At 39.6% G+C, this 16,070-nt stretch overlaps 2 protein-coding genes and 1 long non-coding RNA gene across 3 annotated transcripts in view; 1 reads left to right on the top strand and 2 right to left on the bottom strand.

Moving 5' to 3' along the window:
* Positions 1-11,816, bottom strand: part of Arl4 (ADP ribosylation factor-like 4) — a 97,560-nt gene extending 85,744 nt beyond the window's left edge. The window contains exon 1 of the mRNA XM_076800211.1: positions 11,517-11,816. The gene's annotated coding sequence lies outside the window, so the exon portion shown is untranslated. The remainder of the gene's footprint in view (positions 1-11,516) is intronic.
* Positions 7,050-7,444, bottom strand: LOC143361074 (uncharacterized). Its single transcript, XR_013083407.1, has 2 exons — positions 7,223-7,444; positions 7,050-7,146 (listed from the first exon to the last, which is right to left on the bottom strand). It is a non-coding gene; the product is annotated as an uncharacterized LOC143361074 (long non-coding RNA).
* Positions 11,817-14,171: 2,355 nt separating the features above from the next.
* On the top strand, positions 14,172-15,742 carry LOC143361018 (28 kDa heat- and acid-stable phosphoprotein). The gene is made up of 5 exons (XM_076800260.1): positions 14,172-14,360; positions 14,501-14,598; positions 14,963-15,073; positions 15,135-15,265; positions 15,344-15,742. Exons 1-5 carry the CDS (start codon positions 14,351-14,353, stop codon positions 15,558-15,560), a joined length of 567 nt encoding a protein of 188 aa, XP_076656375.1. The 5' UTR covers positions 14,172-14,350; the 3' UTR covers positions 15,561-15,742.
* Positions 15,743-16,070: the final 328 nt, after the last annotated feature.

Here is a 16,070-nt window from a genome sequence, read left to right as displayed (position 1 = left end):
TATGAGGATGTTTATGCATTTATTAAATAGGAAAGTAATGAGAATGATGAAGCTGAAGCTTAATAGAATCGTTGGAAAAGTGCTTAACTACTTTATCATTCACAACGATTTATTTTCCACGGATATTCCCCAGTGCAATCGTGACCCTCGAGTGACTGGAACTATGTGGACAATTATGGCAATGAATAGCATCTTCGAAAACGGTGGTTTAGACGACCAGGTTGTAGTGGTGATCCAAAGATGTTAGCAATATTTAAGAATGTACAGAGTTAGTCTGGAAACTTCTCAACGACGTGGAAAATTATTGCAATTAACAGTGCCCTCACAATCACTTCTTTGGAGACTTTAAAATGCAGTATCGATCTGGAAAAAAATGTACAGAGTTGAACTGAAAATTTTTCGACAACGTGAAAAATTATTGCAATTAACAATATCTTCAAAATCACTTTTTGAGAGACTTTAGTCTGCAGTATCGATCTTACGAAAATGGCAGCCACAGTTAAGAATGTGCAACGTTGGACTGGAAGCTTTTCAACAACGTGGAAAATTATTGCAATCAACAATATCTTCAAAATCTCTTCTTCAGAGACTTTAAACAGCAGTATCGATCTGGAAAAAAATGTCAGAAGATTTAAAAAATGTACAGAGTTGAACTGAAAATTTTTCGACAACGTGAAAAATTATTGCAATTAACAATATCTTCAAAATCACTTTTTGAGAGACTTTAGTCTGCAGTATCGATCTTACGAAAATGGCAGCCACAGTTAAGAATGTGCAAAGTTGGACTGGAAGCTTTTCAACAACGTGGAAAATTATTGCAATCAACAATATCTTCAAAATCTCTTCTTCAGAGACTTTAAACAGCAGTATCGATCTGGAAAAAAATGTCAGAAGATTTAAAAAATGTACAGGGTTGGACTGAAAATTTTTCGACAACGTGGAAAATGATTGCAATCAGCAGTGTCTTAAAAATCACTTTTTGAGAGACTTTAAACTGCAGTATCGATCTTAAGAAAATATCAGAAGAGTTTAAAAATATACAGAGTTGGACTGAAAATTTTTCGACAACGTGGAAAATTATTGCAATAAACAGTGTCTTCAAGATCACTTTTTGAGAGACTTTGGACCGCAGTATCGGTGCGAAAAAGTTGTCAAAAAAATGTAATAAATTCCAGATTTCGATGTAGAAGGCACGCGGATTATGATATGCATTCTGGGTGCGTCTGAAGCGACTGGTATCGCGATACCTAGTATTTCGGAAAAATGTGGAAAGGTGTTTGTAATTCAGCATCGATCTCTGTCAGAGTTGTTTATCGAAAGCAAACGATCGTAACGAGTACGAGATGATCGCGGCTGAGAAAACAATTGTCTGAGTCTAGGCGGTCTGCGTCTATCCCCGGCGGCAGGCCTCGTGTTCGAAATAACACCGGGTTCGTCTAGCATCGAAACAAGCTGCTTTCGCGAGGGAACGGCACCGAGAATGCCGTTACTAGGTGCACGTGGCGATTAGGATCGGCCCTCGATCGGAGAGCAAGCCGACTCACACAGGAAAGTGATTTCTACCGTGTACTATGGTCCGAATCGGGCGCCGATCGCAGACAAACCTCGTGAATCATTGTGCCTCCACAAGCACCTAAAACAAAAACTCTTCTAACTCTTAACATTCAAACTCTGAAGGCTCGAAAACTCTGCTCCCTAAAGAAATCACTATGCTCCCACGAGCAATTCAAAATCTAAGGCTCCAAAACATAGAATTTTCAGTCCCCAATATTTTTATTATCCTTGGTATCTTCAGATCACTTTTTCTCTGACGAATCCACGTGCTTCCGCAAACAATTACAAAACCTAGAAAATGTAGAAATTGTTTGGTCTTCAAAGTCTGAACTAAATGAGGATCTTCTGAAATGAAACGCGGCAACTATGCGCCCAGCATTTCCCGCAATCGCGGTCTAATTTGTGCAGAATCGGATGCAGTTGCTCGCACGTGAATCTCGGTGCGTAACGATGATTGCAGAAGCAATGACGCAACATCATGTTAATCTTCTCTTACCGCGAGCGCGCGCGCTGGTATAAGTTTGCCAGAGGATATTGAGACTTGAATCTCGAACTGCATCCAGAGATCTACGACGATCTACGACGATCCACGACGATCTTCGGCGATCTTCGGCGACTGATTTCCATTTGGCAGTCGAGAAAATTGGTTTCGCAGCTCCGAAAACTCGGCAGATTCTACGCCAGGAACGTGCCTGCCCGGTAAATCGTCCATAAATCGTTTCAGGCAATTATCGCGGTGGCTTAGGGGCAGGCAGTCTTTCACGTGGAACCAGACAGCGATATCGCGATTAGATTAGACGCGATAGAGACTGCGTCTCGTTATTTATTAGGTTGGCAAGAAAGTAATTTCGGTATTTTTAGGTGAAATAAATTCCAATTTTTTATCAAAGCAATGAACTTTAATCAATAAGATATTTTCCATCTTGTTCTATGATCTTTTGCCATCTTTCTAGTAGCTTCATAATTCCGCGCTCATAAAACTTCTGATCCTTTTCGGTGAAAAACTGATCCACGTGCGATTTCAGACCATCATCGTTAGTGAAAGTTTTACCATTCAAAGAGTTTTGTAAACTTCGGAATAAATGATAATCTGATGGTGCAATGTCAGGGCTATATGGTGGATGTGACGTCACTTCCCAACCAAGCTCCAATAACTTTTCACGTGTTACCAAAGATGCGTGTGGCCTAGCGTTATCATGGTGGAGCACGATTCCTTTGCGATTTGCCAATTCTGGCCGTTTTTCTTTGATTGCTATGTCCAGTTTTGTTAGTTGTCGACGATAAACATCTGAATTAATGGTTTGGTTCCTTGGGAGAAGCTCAAAATACACAACACCTTTGTAATCCCACCAAACTGACAACATGATCTTCTTTTGGTGCAATTCAGCTTTCGGCGTGGTTTGGGCTGATTCATCACGCTTGGGCCATGATCGTTTTCGAGTTGTGTTATTGCAAGCAACCCATTTCTCATCACCAGTGATGATTCGCTTCGGAAAAGGGTCGATTTCATTTCGTTCGAGATGCATATCGCACATGTTGATGCGTTGCGTGAAGTGAATTTCTTTCAATTCGTGTGGAACCCAACTATCGAGCTTCTTAACGATTCCGAGATTTTTTAAACGATATTCTATAGTTGTATGCGAGACATTTAACCTGTCTGCAATCTCTCGGACAGTTATATGACGATCCGATTCAATAATGGCTTTCATTTGGTCATCATCAACTTCAGATGGTCGACCAGAACGTTGGTCGTCATCAAGTGAGAAAAATTCCAGAATGGAATTTTTTAAACCAATTCTGGCACGTGCGTTCCGTTAAGGAATCCACACCATAAACTACACATATATCTTTGTGAGCCTCGGCAGCTTGTTTACCTCTACGGAAATAAAAAAGCAATATAATGTTCGTTTTTGCACTCCATGTTCAAATTGACACAGAACTAACAATTTTAATCAGAATTACGTGTGATTTGCTTCAAAAGTAACCTAAAAGATGCAGTTATGAAATGTCAGAAAGGAAACAAATGCAACGTTAACAGAAGTCAGTCAAACAAAACATAAAGCCTATTAAACATTAAACCTATTAGTGAAAACCGAAATTACTTTCTTGCCAACCTAATATTTCGCCGGGGTTCTTGAAACTCGAGGGACGAAACGGTACACCGAGAGACACGTGCCCCCGAGATACGAGGCATATCGAAATTGTTTAATTACAGTAACAGTGTCCCGGGTCTACTGATTGCACCGAACGTGACTCTTGACGACTCACGAAACTTCAAACTGCTGATCGTAAAAATCGTAATCTGTTCCTCGAATTGATCGAGGCGTCACGAGCAAGCTTACGTTTCAACGAACAAGAGAATCATTGTGTATTCCTGACTACGGGCCCATAAAAATGACCATAAAAATTTGTTAAGATCGTTAAACGATACAGGATTTTGATACCGAGTAGGCACAAATTTTATGAACGAGAATTGCTCGAACGAACCTGGAAGTATTATTTAGAACTGAGAAATTAAGAAGAAAATTGTTTTAATTGTTTTGAATGTCGAAAATAAGGGTAAATCTTTTTTGTAGGAGGAAAAATTGTTTACGCTCCAAAGAGTTAAATAACCGCGCGAGTGGATGTGTATGTTCGGTTGGGCCCCACAGATAATTAAAACAAAAATAACGCCTCCCGGGCGAGGAACAAAATTGTTTTTCGCGCGTGGGGTGAGACAGACGAGGGTTGCCATGATTATTTACTCGAGCCGGGGTTACAAGTGTTCCTCGTTCGTCAGGAATCGCTACAGCTGTTTGTACAGATGATCGTGAGATAGTGCGGGACATCGTGAAACACGGAACGTTGCTCGATGAGAAAATAAATGGGTTTTCTGTTTCATATTGAATGAAACCCTGTGTTTCTTTCGGACAACTTGATAGCCCTTGGCGCCCTGAACGTTGAAAACATCGATAAACGCCTTCGAAATTTTCATCGAACTCGAAAGCATCTGAAGAGCATGTTTCATAATGGAGGTCCCAGCGAACTTTTAATAAAGTCTTCGTTCATAAGTTATTGGAACCTTCGAGAGAATTCTACCTGCAAAAGAACATTCTTCTATCAATTAACATTTTACCATTATTACAAGAAAGAATCCTGAAAATATTCCTTCAATATTCCTTCCTAATAATCCCGAAAGAAATCGATAAACTATGTTAACAAGAACGTGTACGGCTCTAATGTTTAAAATAAAATTTACTAAACCTTGTGATCAATAAGAAATCAAAATTTTACGCATTAAATTCGAAAAAATGGGGGCTCTTTCACTTCAAGAGTATTCAAAAGTGAAAGTTTCCTCAGCTGTGAATCAGACTTTTACCCTCCGAAGAGGAACGGCGTTAAACAACGTAGTGATTCAACAATTTCCCATGACCGTGTGCCATAATCAACTAGAGAATTCTGCGTAACGTTCTTCGGATCTTTTATAATAGATGTTCCTGTGAAGCTTGAACGGGCCGTGATGGTGCAATGAATGACGTCGCCCGGCGATCATGAATAAAAAAGGGGGAAAAAAATAGGTATCCAGGCCTTGGCTTTTAACCCCTTGGTCACGGGGGCGCATGCATCGTTCTTTGATGGTTTTAGTTGCCCGCGTAATTATCGGAAATCCATTACTTCTGAACGAGGAGAGTCTTCCCCGTGCGCTATCCGATATTTATTTTTCCAAACGATACTATTCGCGCGTGTTTCCACCAGGATGAAAATTCCGCGACATTCCGGCGCGTGTATAGTCGCCCGCGCGCGATGAAAAGCCTCGAAAAAAAATCCCTTTGTCGGTGCACACGAGACACGGTCCCGACAAAAATTTTTGCTCCTTTTTTCTCTCTCTAGAGAGAGAGAAATTTATGGGATCCCAAGCACGCGGGATCCACGGCCGGCGTAAATAACTCCTGGCGATATTAATCCCCGGCAAGGAACAACATAGTCCGCGAAATAGTTGACGCGCTTTTCCGCCCGGCAATTTGGAAACTTTCAGGAAACACGCCGTCTCCGAAAAGTGTAAACACGCTTCGCTAGTTTTACAGTCCGCGACGATACTATAAGACATCACTTAAAACGAAATAAATATGTATGATATTAAAAAAAAGAGCGATAAAAATAAGCTGTACGTGTTAATTTTTTACAAAAACATTACCTGTCTTATAGTTATGTCGCAGTTAATAAAAGCTAAGTTGGTGTTACTTTCAAATTCTTAGAAATACTAACGAAAACACTGCGTTGAACGACGTCTCCAGAAGTAACTAATAACACTCTGTATGAAAGACGATGAAGTTCTTTTATATAACACATAATTATTTCGTTTTAAGTGATGTCTTATAGTATTGTCGCGGACCGTACATGAAACGTGATAATACAACCTATTTTTCAACTGAATGATAAAGATTAGGTACTAATAATTACAAAGCGAATAGGATAAACATAACACAGCAGTTTATTTTCGTTAATATTCACAATATACGGAATATTTATAGAAAATAAGGATTGAAGACAATTTTTACAGTTTTGTGCTTTAATTGTGCTCGACAAAATGAAGCTTTAAATTAATATTTTGTCCATTTTTCTTTACTTTTTTGTACTTCCTCGCACATTGAAATGATACTGTTTCTTTTATCTGCACTAAGTGGTTTCATCTTGTCTTACGCGTGTCACCTAACTTTCAAATAGGAGAAAAACTGTGTAAACACCAGTCTAAACGTGTCTTACTACAGTTGGCTATCAGTGTTTGTTGACAATTTCATTCCCCTAGTATTTGTGTACTATCTTAACCTGACGAAACGTGCAAAACTGTAAACATTGCTTCAAATCCTTATTTTTATAAAATATTATATATACTGTTAATATTATCTAACATACACTGTTATGTTCTGTTTATCATATTCACTATATAATTATTAGTACCTAAGCTTTATCATTCAATTGAAAAATAGGTTGTATTATCACGTTTCACGTAAAACTAGCAAAGTGTGTTCACACTTTTGCTCGTCACAGTATGTATCGGTGCTGGTTTAATCTCTTTGGACAACCGGAATCTTTAACAGCTTCCTCCTCGAGTACGTGTACCGTGGATCAAGCCTATGCGACTGGAATTCGCGATTAGACGATTGATCCCTGTTTGGAACCAGTTGAACAGCAAAGCGGAGGTTCGAGAAAGTTTACGCTCCTCTTGGGCGAACTTGAACGGCCTGGATCGAGTTAATTACTTTTCCAGTTTGGAGTCTTACTGTAACGATATTTATTAGCGGTTTTAGAGAGCCAATTTTGTCGAGACTATTTGTTCAGATCATTTGTCGAGACAATTCTGATGGGACATTGCACGTTTTTAAACTTTTACTGTTATTTATATATGTGTCAACAACACGGGACTTGCCAGGGTCGTTTATCGTCCAGGAGACATACTCGAGCCGTGTCATGTTTACACTCCTCGGCGTCCGAGGCCTCTCGAGGTTCGCGGCCTAGTGGGGATAATTCCGCGACGTTTATCATCCAGGCCTTTGCGACATACATAGTGAATCTTCCAGCCTGACCATGAATCTTCGAAACCGAAATTCCAGTCTGAAAATTGTAATAAAATAAATCGAAATCTGTTTGTGAAAATGTAAATTTGCACCTATATACCGTTGAACTATACCCTGAACTAGTAGACATCAGTATACTGCTACAGTTCGGAGTCGGTAAAATTCGGAAATTGAAAGTACAGTCTTTTGTGGGTCGACTGGTGTTCGATTCTCGAGTTTTTCTCTGGCCAAGGCCGTCCATTTCTCGCCAGAGCCATTAAACAGAATTCTCGCATTCCCGGCCGCCATCAATCTTCGGGGCAATATAGCGAGGCGAAGATAACTCATCGATAAGCCCTAATGCTCGTCATTACCGGATTCCCCGCGAAACAATAACTCGAAACGGTGCCCCGGTTCCCGTCCGACGATGGAATCCTAAGTCGCCGTTCTGGATAAAATGTCGAAAGGCCCATTATGTCAAACGTTCGTCGATCTAACACGAGGACAAGCAGCTCGTTACATTTATGGGGACAATTAAGGGCGGGCTACGACGTCCGTGCAATTAATGCGACGACGCGGATGCTATGCGTATGCAGATGCAACGCGGCAGATACGATGCAACCCAGAACCAACGGAAGATCATGAATACAGCCACGATAAAAGCCGAACTCTAACGATCAATATTGATAATTAAGCATCTCTGCCTGACGTTGCTGCGACTCGCGTGTATTCGTCGTTCGCAGTAATTAATATTTACTGTGACTGTTGATATTATACGTCGGAATAATTCCCAAACTTTTTACATTTTCATTCGATTTTCACTGATTACAAAATCCATTTCGGTCAGAACTTATTATTAGCAATTTTATGAACTCACGTCGTGCTATAATATGCAATCTGCAGACGGTGGAATTTGTCCCTAAAATTCCTAATATTTAACCCTTTGCACTCGACGCTATTTTCATTCTGAAACTAAATTTCTCTTCCGTCTTGGAATATTTTCATTTTATTCATACGAAGCTGATCCGATTTCCACATATAACGTTTGAATGTTTAGTGATCTATTCAATAAAAATTTTGTAATGCAACAACTATTTTGTAATATTTTTCGAAACTTCTTTGAAACGAGGCCACAACAATTTCTAGTGGTGCCTCAGAGTCACCACTCGAGTGCTAAGGGTTAAGATCAGTCGCAACTTAATCTATTCATTCATCAATGTTTTAATATAGTCCTCGTAGATCTAACGTTTTATGTATTCAATTTAGACGCCGGAAATTGAGTAAATGAACGAATAAAATGAATGATTTAATCATGCATTCAGGCGAAATAGTTTTTTTTTTCAAAAAAGCTGTGCGTTAAAGGGTTAAGGAATAAAAACCTGAATTTACTACAAAGTTTGTTTTAGATTTCAAAATAGTTGATTACCTATGGGTACCCCTAATAGTAAGATTGGGGCACGTTTCCCGGAATATTTTGCAAAAGTTAGCGTGGTCGACGTTCGACCAAGTCGCGGGGAAAAGTTTCACAATTCTGGCCCATTTTTACGTGTCTGCGAGAATCGAACGTGGTTCCAGCGATCGGGCACGATACACCGAGCTCCTCGGAAACGTATCGACACCGAATACGCAACAAACCAGACGCGAGAGAAGCTCTGCACGTGAAACGACGCGAACCCATCGGGTTTATAGAACGATTGAATATTTATAAAGCGTGGCAATGACTCCGGCCGAATGCTAAACGCGGCCTGAGTGCATCTGGCAAATATACCTAAAGAAGCGTCTTCCACGAAAACATGGCGAAAATCGTCTGGGAAATCTCCAACCCTTTCCACAACATTTTTGCCCAAAATATCAAATCGGTCCCTTCACCCATGCCTTCGATCATAACAATTTCAATCATTCTCCGCTGTCCCACATTTCTAATACTGCAAACCAATGTCTCCAATGGATCGATAAATTCATTCATTCCACTCAACAATCCACTGACGTTGTGGACTATGCTTTTTACAAGTGTCTCGATTGATACACTCAGTAGACAATCTGTAATTTAATATTGAGCAAATGTAGAATTTAATATACAGAATATATAGAAAAAAATCCAAAAAATATAATGAGAAAGCATACTGCATATAACGAGAAAGTACGTATACTGAATATAATGAGAATATATTAAGAATATATCGAGAAAATTTATCGTTTAATATATTAAGAAACTATATTGAATATATTGAGAAAATCTTGAATACATATGGACCGCTTATTTTGAAAGTGGTGTAAGTCCATTTCTTTTTAAAAATGAGCTTTCACATAATTTGTATGTTTGTATTTGATATTTGTGTTTCTCTTTTTATCAACAAAAGATGGACTTGCACCACTTTCAAAATAAACGGTCCATATATTGAATATAATGAGAATATACTAAGAATATATTGAGAAAATTTATCACTTAATATATTAAAAGATACATTGAATATATTGAGAATATCTTGAATACATATGGATCGTTTATTTTGAAAGTGGTGTTAGTCCATTTAAAAAAAAAAGAGATATTACATAATTTGTACATTTGTATTTCTTTTTATCAACAAAAGATGGACTTGCACCGCTTCCAAAATAAACGGTCCACACATTGAATATATTGAGAATATATTGAATACATAGAACATCGTATAGACAACATTAAATATGTAAAATATATTTCACAAAGAATATATTGCACAGAAAATATTGAATTTATAAAATATAATAAATATTTTGCACACCGCAGCAAGTATTGAGAATATATTGAATACATAGAACATCGTATAGACAACATTAAATATGTAAAATATATTTCACAAAGAATATATTGCACAGAAAATATTGAATTTATAAAATATAATAAATATTTTGCACACCGCAGCAAGTATTGAGAATATATTGAATACATAGAACATTGTATAGAAAATATTAAATATGTAAAATATATTTCACAAAGAATATATTGCACAGAAAATATTGAATTTATAAAATACAATAAATTTTTTGCATGCTGCAGCAAGTATAAATGGTACATTTCCACCTAAAACATTTCCCTATTATGTACAAAATATTTGTCCATCACGGATTGACCCGTCTGCTAAAATGCACAAAATCCACATTCCAGCGGCAAGGTTACATACAATTAATTGGACGGGTGTCGAGATTAAAAATCGACCGAACAGTGTAAAATATAAATTTTCCGAGCGGTTGCCTAAACGTGTCAATGACGTGCCCGATCGAATATTTCGAATTGTCGAGGCGATTGCGAGCGGCAAACGGGCAAATGGCAACGTTCCCCGTTGCACGAGAGGCAAACGGCGCTACACGTATATAATTTTCCATCGGGGCGCAGCATCCGACGCGGTATTTCTACATCTACGTCGATTAAAGGGCACAGGGAACAGGTATATCCATTCATAAGGCACGCCGAGGGGAACGCAATAACCTTGGTTACCGAGCTGTCACATCGGCGTGCAGTCACCGATTCATTCACACGCGATCCCTCCCCCCCCCCCCTCTGGCCTCGACAGCCAATTAGAACAATTATTCGCCGCGCTAATTTCGAACACAAAAATCCCGATCACACCTGTCACGCCGTGCCCTCGCATACGCGAGAGGCACGCACAGGGTTTCGGGTTTTCCCTCGGGCACGAGTCACAGACAGCATGCAGCACACTCTGTGCCAAGTGTGCCAAGTGTGTCAAGACTCGGCTATTCTCAAACAAAATCCTACGCGATTTTCCCCGCACGTACCAATCAAAAGACACGCAGTCTATGCTTCAAGATCGAAGGGTTGACTTGTCAATTTCAACAAATTTTATTTATTCTATGACTGCAGTTCTTTCAACCCCCTCCCCCTATACATCATTCGTTTACATTCAGCTGAAATGAAATTTTATTTCTCCATCAATCATAAACCATAGAGTTCCATTAGCTAGGTGCAAGGGGGGTTGCTTGGTCAGTGACTGATTTGTAACCCAAGGATTTAGAGATTACGAGATTAGCAATTCGAAGAAAATTATTGCACCCATTCTAAATTGATGTCTTATAGGCACAGCAGCCCGGTATTGACAGAAACTGAACAGTCTATTGGTGGACTAACCACGGCAAACGAATTTCGCTTATCTACGACCTATGTAGGTGATCCTAATCACGAGATAACCGGGTTAACCTGACAGAAAAGTTGTCGGGGCAGGCTCGATATCGTTTCGGAACCGTTATCAGAGGTTCGACGAATCAACTCTGTATCTAGATAACGATTGAGCCCGGTATATACTGCTCCCAATATCCGTACACCCTGCTATTTCCCCCGCCGGTGATAATACGTGACAGAAAAGTGGCAGCAAACGTTTCGTGCCCTAAGCGGTTCGAACGGGATCGAAGTTGCGAATGTAAGATCGGACTCACCATTTTTACTCGACGGAAAACGTATCCGAAACTGAGCGGACCATCGCACGTCTACGCTGCCTATGGACGCACAGAAAACACGTTACCGTCGACTTTGACACACTTGCCGCGATACTCGAGAGAACGATTTAAGGGTGTCGATTCCCGCCTCGAAGGATCCGTCGATTATCGCGCGGGAACACTCGCGGTCAAATCGTGGTCGATCGGTTCAAATGAATGACATCCGAGCACAACAAAACAATCGTCCGCCGGTTTACACTTGCGAACACCACCCTGTCACATCCGACTACCCCGAGCTCCCGAGACAGACTGGCCGACCGTGGATGGACCACGAACCACACCTGCTTGCGAGATGCGCCGACAGACTGCGCCACCGCTCAATGCCGCGCGGCGCGCCATTTGAATCGTTTGAACCGAGAAACAAACGTTCCGTCGCGAATCCGCGTTCTCAGACTTATCGATAAAACAGACCTTGCTGTAAATGCTACGTCACTTGTACTTTAGATTCTCGAATATGCATTTATTGTTGACCGATCGTATATTCGCAGGAAATTGTTGTTCTTCTATTTTTATTTGCCCGCTTGCAGAGCGCGCCACGGAGTACGCAGTGTTGCCGCCAATAGAAGCGACACTCCACGAACGATCTTCCAATCAAAACCGAGAAACACGCCGAAAATTCGTTTGGAATATCTATAGGGCGTCTGAGAATTTTATGACACGAACTTATCGTATGATTATCAATTAAAGATTAGTAAATACTACAGTAGAAGACAGATATTTTATATATATGAAATAGAGACAGTAACTTGCTATTCTTTCTAGTATTTTTTGGATCATTTTTGCATATAATACAGTCGGAAAGTTACTGAAAAATTCCCACAGTTTGTCACAAAAATCTAAATGTATGAAATTCATCAAGTGTATGTACAACTGTACGCCATATGTGTGTCATCTCTGTGTATTCTATGGACCTTTCACTGAACATCGTGTAATAAATTACATGTTCACAGTACCGTGTAAAGAACAGTACAAGTATGAAAATAAATTGACTGTGAATTAAAAAATGTACTGAAATATCAAAAACATGAACTATTTAAACATCCTGCGGTACTTGTTATGTCACTTGATTTATATTTGGTATTATAATATTGTACGGTCGTAGGTACACAATGTTGAATACAATGGACGGCGAAAGCGATGCGGAACCGGACAAATCACCCTATATAATGGTTTTATGGGCTGTCGGCATTCCGAGATTGGTCCCCCCCACCGAAGAAGCGACAGACCGGTCAATTGTTCTTAAATAATATAAATTGGAGGCTAAGAACGTAGCCCAACAGCGACCGGTCTGGAACAAGCAATCCGTCTTTCGGTCATGCGATCGAGCGTAACACAATGCACGAGAAAAAGGATGAGAGTGAACGCCCAACTCGATTCATCAAATAATTTATTGTGCTCCTCTGGGGCTCTGCCCTTATTTGCTGGATCCGAGGTCGTGGGACTGGATCGTTTGCTCGATCGCGAACCATTCCCTCGTTTCTTTATATTTACCAAACAGGAAATCACCGTTCGATGTACATTCGTTCAAATATTCAGCGAAAATATTAATACAATTAACCTACTATAGAGGTGTTTACGACATGACTATATAATTCGTTGATGATTACGTGCGCAAACGCTGGCCAAGAATATAAGTCTTACCCCGGAATAAGTGCAAGACTGATATAATTTTCAATTCATATACTGCTCGACCTGTTCCAAATACCATTAACATATCATAGAATTACGTACATATGTAGATATGAGAGAACTTCAAAAGTAAAACTCATTGCGTTACGTAATGGAATTTATGGAATAATACATACAAAGTGCCGTTAAGTTCGAAATAAAAACTCCAACTACCTGCCAATGTAAACAGCTGCATGACGACGTTTGAATTCCACGTTTCCGTCTGAAATTTCACGGACTCGTGACTTGCAAATGACATTCTATTTTCCATATGTCGTGAATGATTACGGACAGGTCATGGATTGACGATCGAGTCTGGAAAAACAGAAAAACACGGGAATTGGTAGACAAACCCTGCAGAAATTTTGCAATATGGTCGATCATTCAAAAAGGGTTCTGCAGGGTACCAATTTTGTAAAATGAAAGATAAAAATGAAATGAACTCTAATGTCAATTACACGGGCAAAAATGTAATACTCTTTTACCATCCGTTTTCCAAAGAAATTCTCCTAAAATGAATTACATATTTTATTCGTTAATTAATCTCAACGAATACGCGTAGTTATCGAGCATGAACTACGCAGTATAAGATAAGACACCACCTCGCAAAAAGTACAAACCCGTTGCGTAAATAGATTTTTTTCGATAATGGTATAGATCGATTGTGCAAACATTTTAGATATGAAACAAATTGAAAAAACAAATGCAACTTCCAAATATTAATAGAGAATTCGACGAGAAACGAGTCGAGCGCAGGCCTCGGTTTGGCGCTGTTTTTCGTCGACATCTTAATCGAAACAAAAAGATAACGTTTGATATATCGGCATACATAGTTGTTTATTAGAAAGTAGATAAATCGTACGAATTTATCTTCTCTGTCCTTGGAACATTACAGCAGGATGATGCAAGCTTCTAACCATACTCACGAGTGTTTCGTGCAATGCTTTTATGCCGCTAGAGCTCGTGGTTGACGTTGAAATCAGCAGCAGCGCAGTGTTGATCTGACATCAAACGAAATTGCCGTTTCGCATTGAGAAAGGGAGCTTTCTCACGAGAAATTTTCGTAGAATATCGCTCAGGCTGCTTCCAGCCTTCGCTACAAAAAAATGCCGCGCGGTAAGCGCATAAATTATTACGCTTTTCGCCCGAGAAAAATGTCTCCTTGTCCCCACCACATTTACTCCGATTTGGAAACGCAATTTCGTACGTTTTGACCTCGAGCAAAGGACCTTCGATCAAATGAAATCTTCTTGCAGGTAAATATGTCAGTCACAAGGGCCGTAATCGTCACTTTACCAGCCCGGAAGAGTTGGAGGAGCAACGACGCCAGGAGGAAAAAAAGCTCCAATGGAGAGTCAGTATTTTTAGGTTAACCGACAGCACAACGGCTTAGATATTATTGTTAAGTACGTAAGGTCGAATTGTCCTTTGATGGTCGAGTCTGATTCCATGCACTACTCGCTGACATTTTGTTTGGAGCACGATACTCTACGAACAGTGCGGGTTCTATTCGTCAAGACAGAGCACGAAACTCTCAGAAATTCTTAAGAGTCGTAAAACAACGGGTAGAACTCTCAGAAATGCAATTCGTGGTCCCTATTTGAGAAATCGTGTTTAGTTCCCTTGTCTTTTATTGTGTAAACATAATTTAGGGAACTGGTCAACAATCATTTTTCAATTGCAGACTCGAGACGCTACATTAGAATTTTCTGTTGCAGAAGAACAAAGGTGAAGAGAGCGAAGAAGAGGAAGAAGAGCCGAAAGCTTCTCCGACCAGTGGCTCGGACAGTGATAGTGAAAGCGATTCTGACTCTGAATCTAAAGGAGAGGTAATAATGTAAAAAGTTAATAAACGGAAGACCGCGATATCTAAATTGTAATCATTTACAGGGAAAGGCAAAGGGTGTAGAAAATTTAATTCAAGTTGAAAATCCAAATAGGGTACAAAAGAAAACAAAGAAATTATCCACGTTAAATCAAGCCTTAGACTCTGCGAAACCAGAGTTGTCTCGAAGAGAAAGGTAAGATTTTCTGAATTATTTAGCGGACCAAGTAGATGCGTTTCTTAAATATTAATCAGTCAACGTTTCTCTGTTCAGGGAGCAATTAGAAAAACAAAAGGCTTACGCGAATTACCAGAAACTACACGCGGCAGGTAAAACCGATGAAGCTCGCGCGGATTTAGCACGATTAGCCATAGTTAAACAACAACGGGAGGAGGCGGCCAAAAAACGAGAACTCGAAAAGAAGCAGAAGGAACTCGCCCAGCAAAAGAAAACGGAATTGACGCAGAAAGCCCTCGGCAAAAAGTCCTAGAACTTTCGAAACGGTGTCGATTATACAAAACACTTTGCATCACTGCTACTATTACATTAACATTACAAGCAGTTCAATCTCTACTTTCATATTGATACTATTTGACTAAATCCGCGCATTTTCAGCATGCGTTCGATGAAGATGTCCTTGTTTGTATAAATACAATTACTATAGTAACTGAATTCATATTTGTAGTTTTCCACTCTATTCTCTCACGGGATCTGCTGTTTTTATCGAATCGCTATACAAAACAACGTCGAAAGAAAAACTGATCTAAATCATGCTACTGTAACATTTTAAACGGGCAACATGTTGTCTATCTTTTAAAACATCTATTCAAAGATTTCCGAAGAGAAACCGAACCATTTGTAACATTTTATCCATTTATTTTAAGACAGATGTGTAAATGATTAAACTCTGGATCTTTACAGAAAATAAAAGTGTTCTGCACCATTTGCAAAAAACAGAAGCGAACATATCAATATTCTCACTCTCTTTAACCCCTTGCCC

This window comes from Halictus rubicundus, chromosome 1, assembly GCF_050948215.1.
Source record: "Halictus rubicundus isolate RS-2024b chromosome 1, iyHalRubi1_principal, whole genome shotgun sequence".
Classification (NCBI taxonomy): domain Eukaryota; kingdom Metazoa; phylum Arthropoda; class Insecta; order Hymenoptera; family Halictidae; genus Halictus; species Halictus rubicundus.
This window is presented reverse-complemented; position numbering and strand designations above follow the sequence as displayed.

What these genes read in the sequence shown, in the direction of transcription:
- LOC143361018 (XM_076800260.1), top strand. An exon ending in ACTCTGAATCTAAAGGAGAG is followed by an intron (nt 15,074 to 15,134) that starts GTAATAATGTAA and finishes AATCATTTACAG; the next exon opens with GGAAAGGCAAAGGGTGTAGA. An exon ending in GAGTTGTCTCGAAGAGAAAG is followed by an intron (nt 15,266 to 15,343) that starts GTAAGATTTTCT and finishes TTCTCTGTTCAG; the next exon opens with GGAGCAATTAGAAAAACAAA.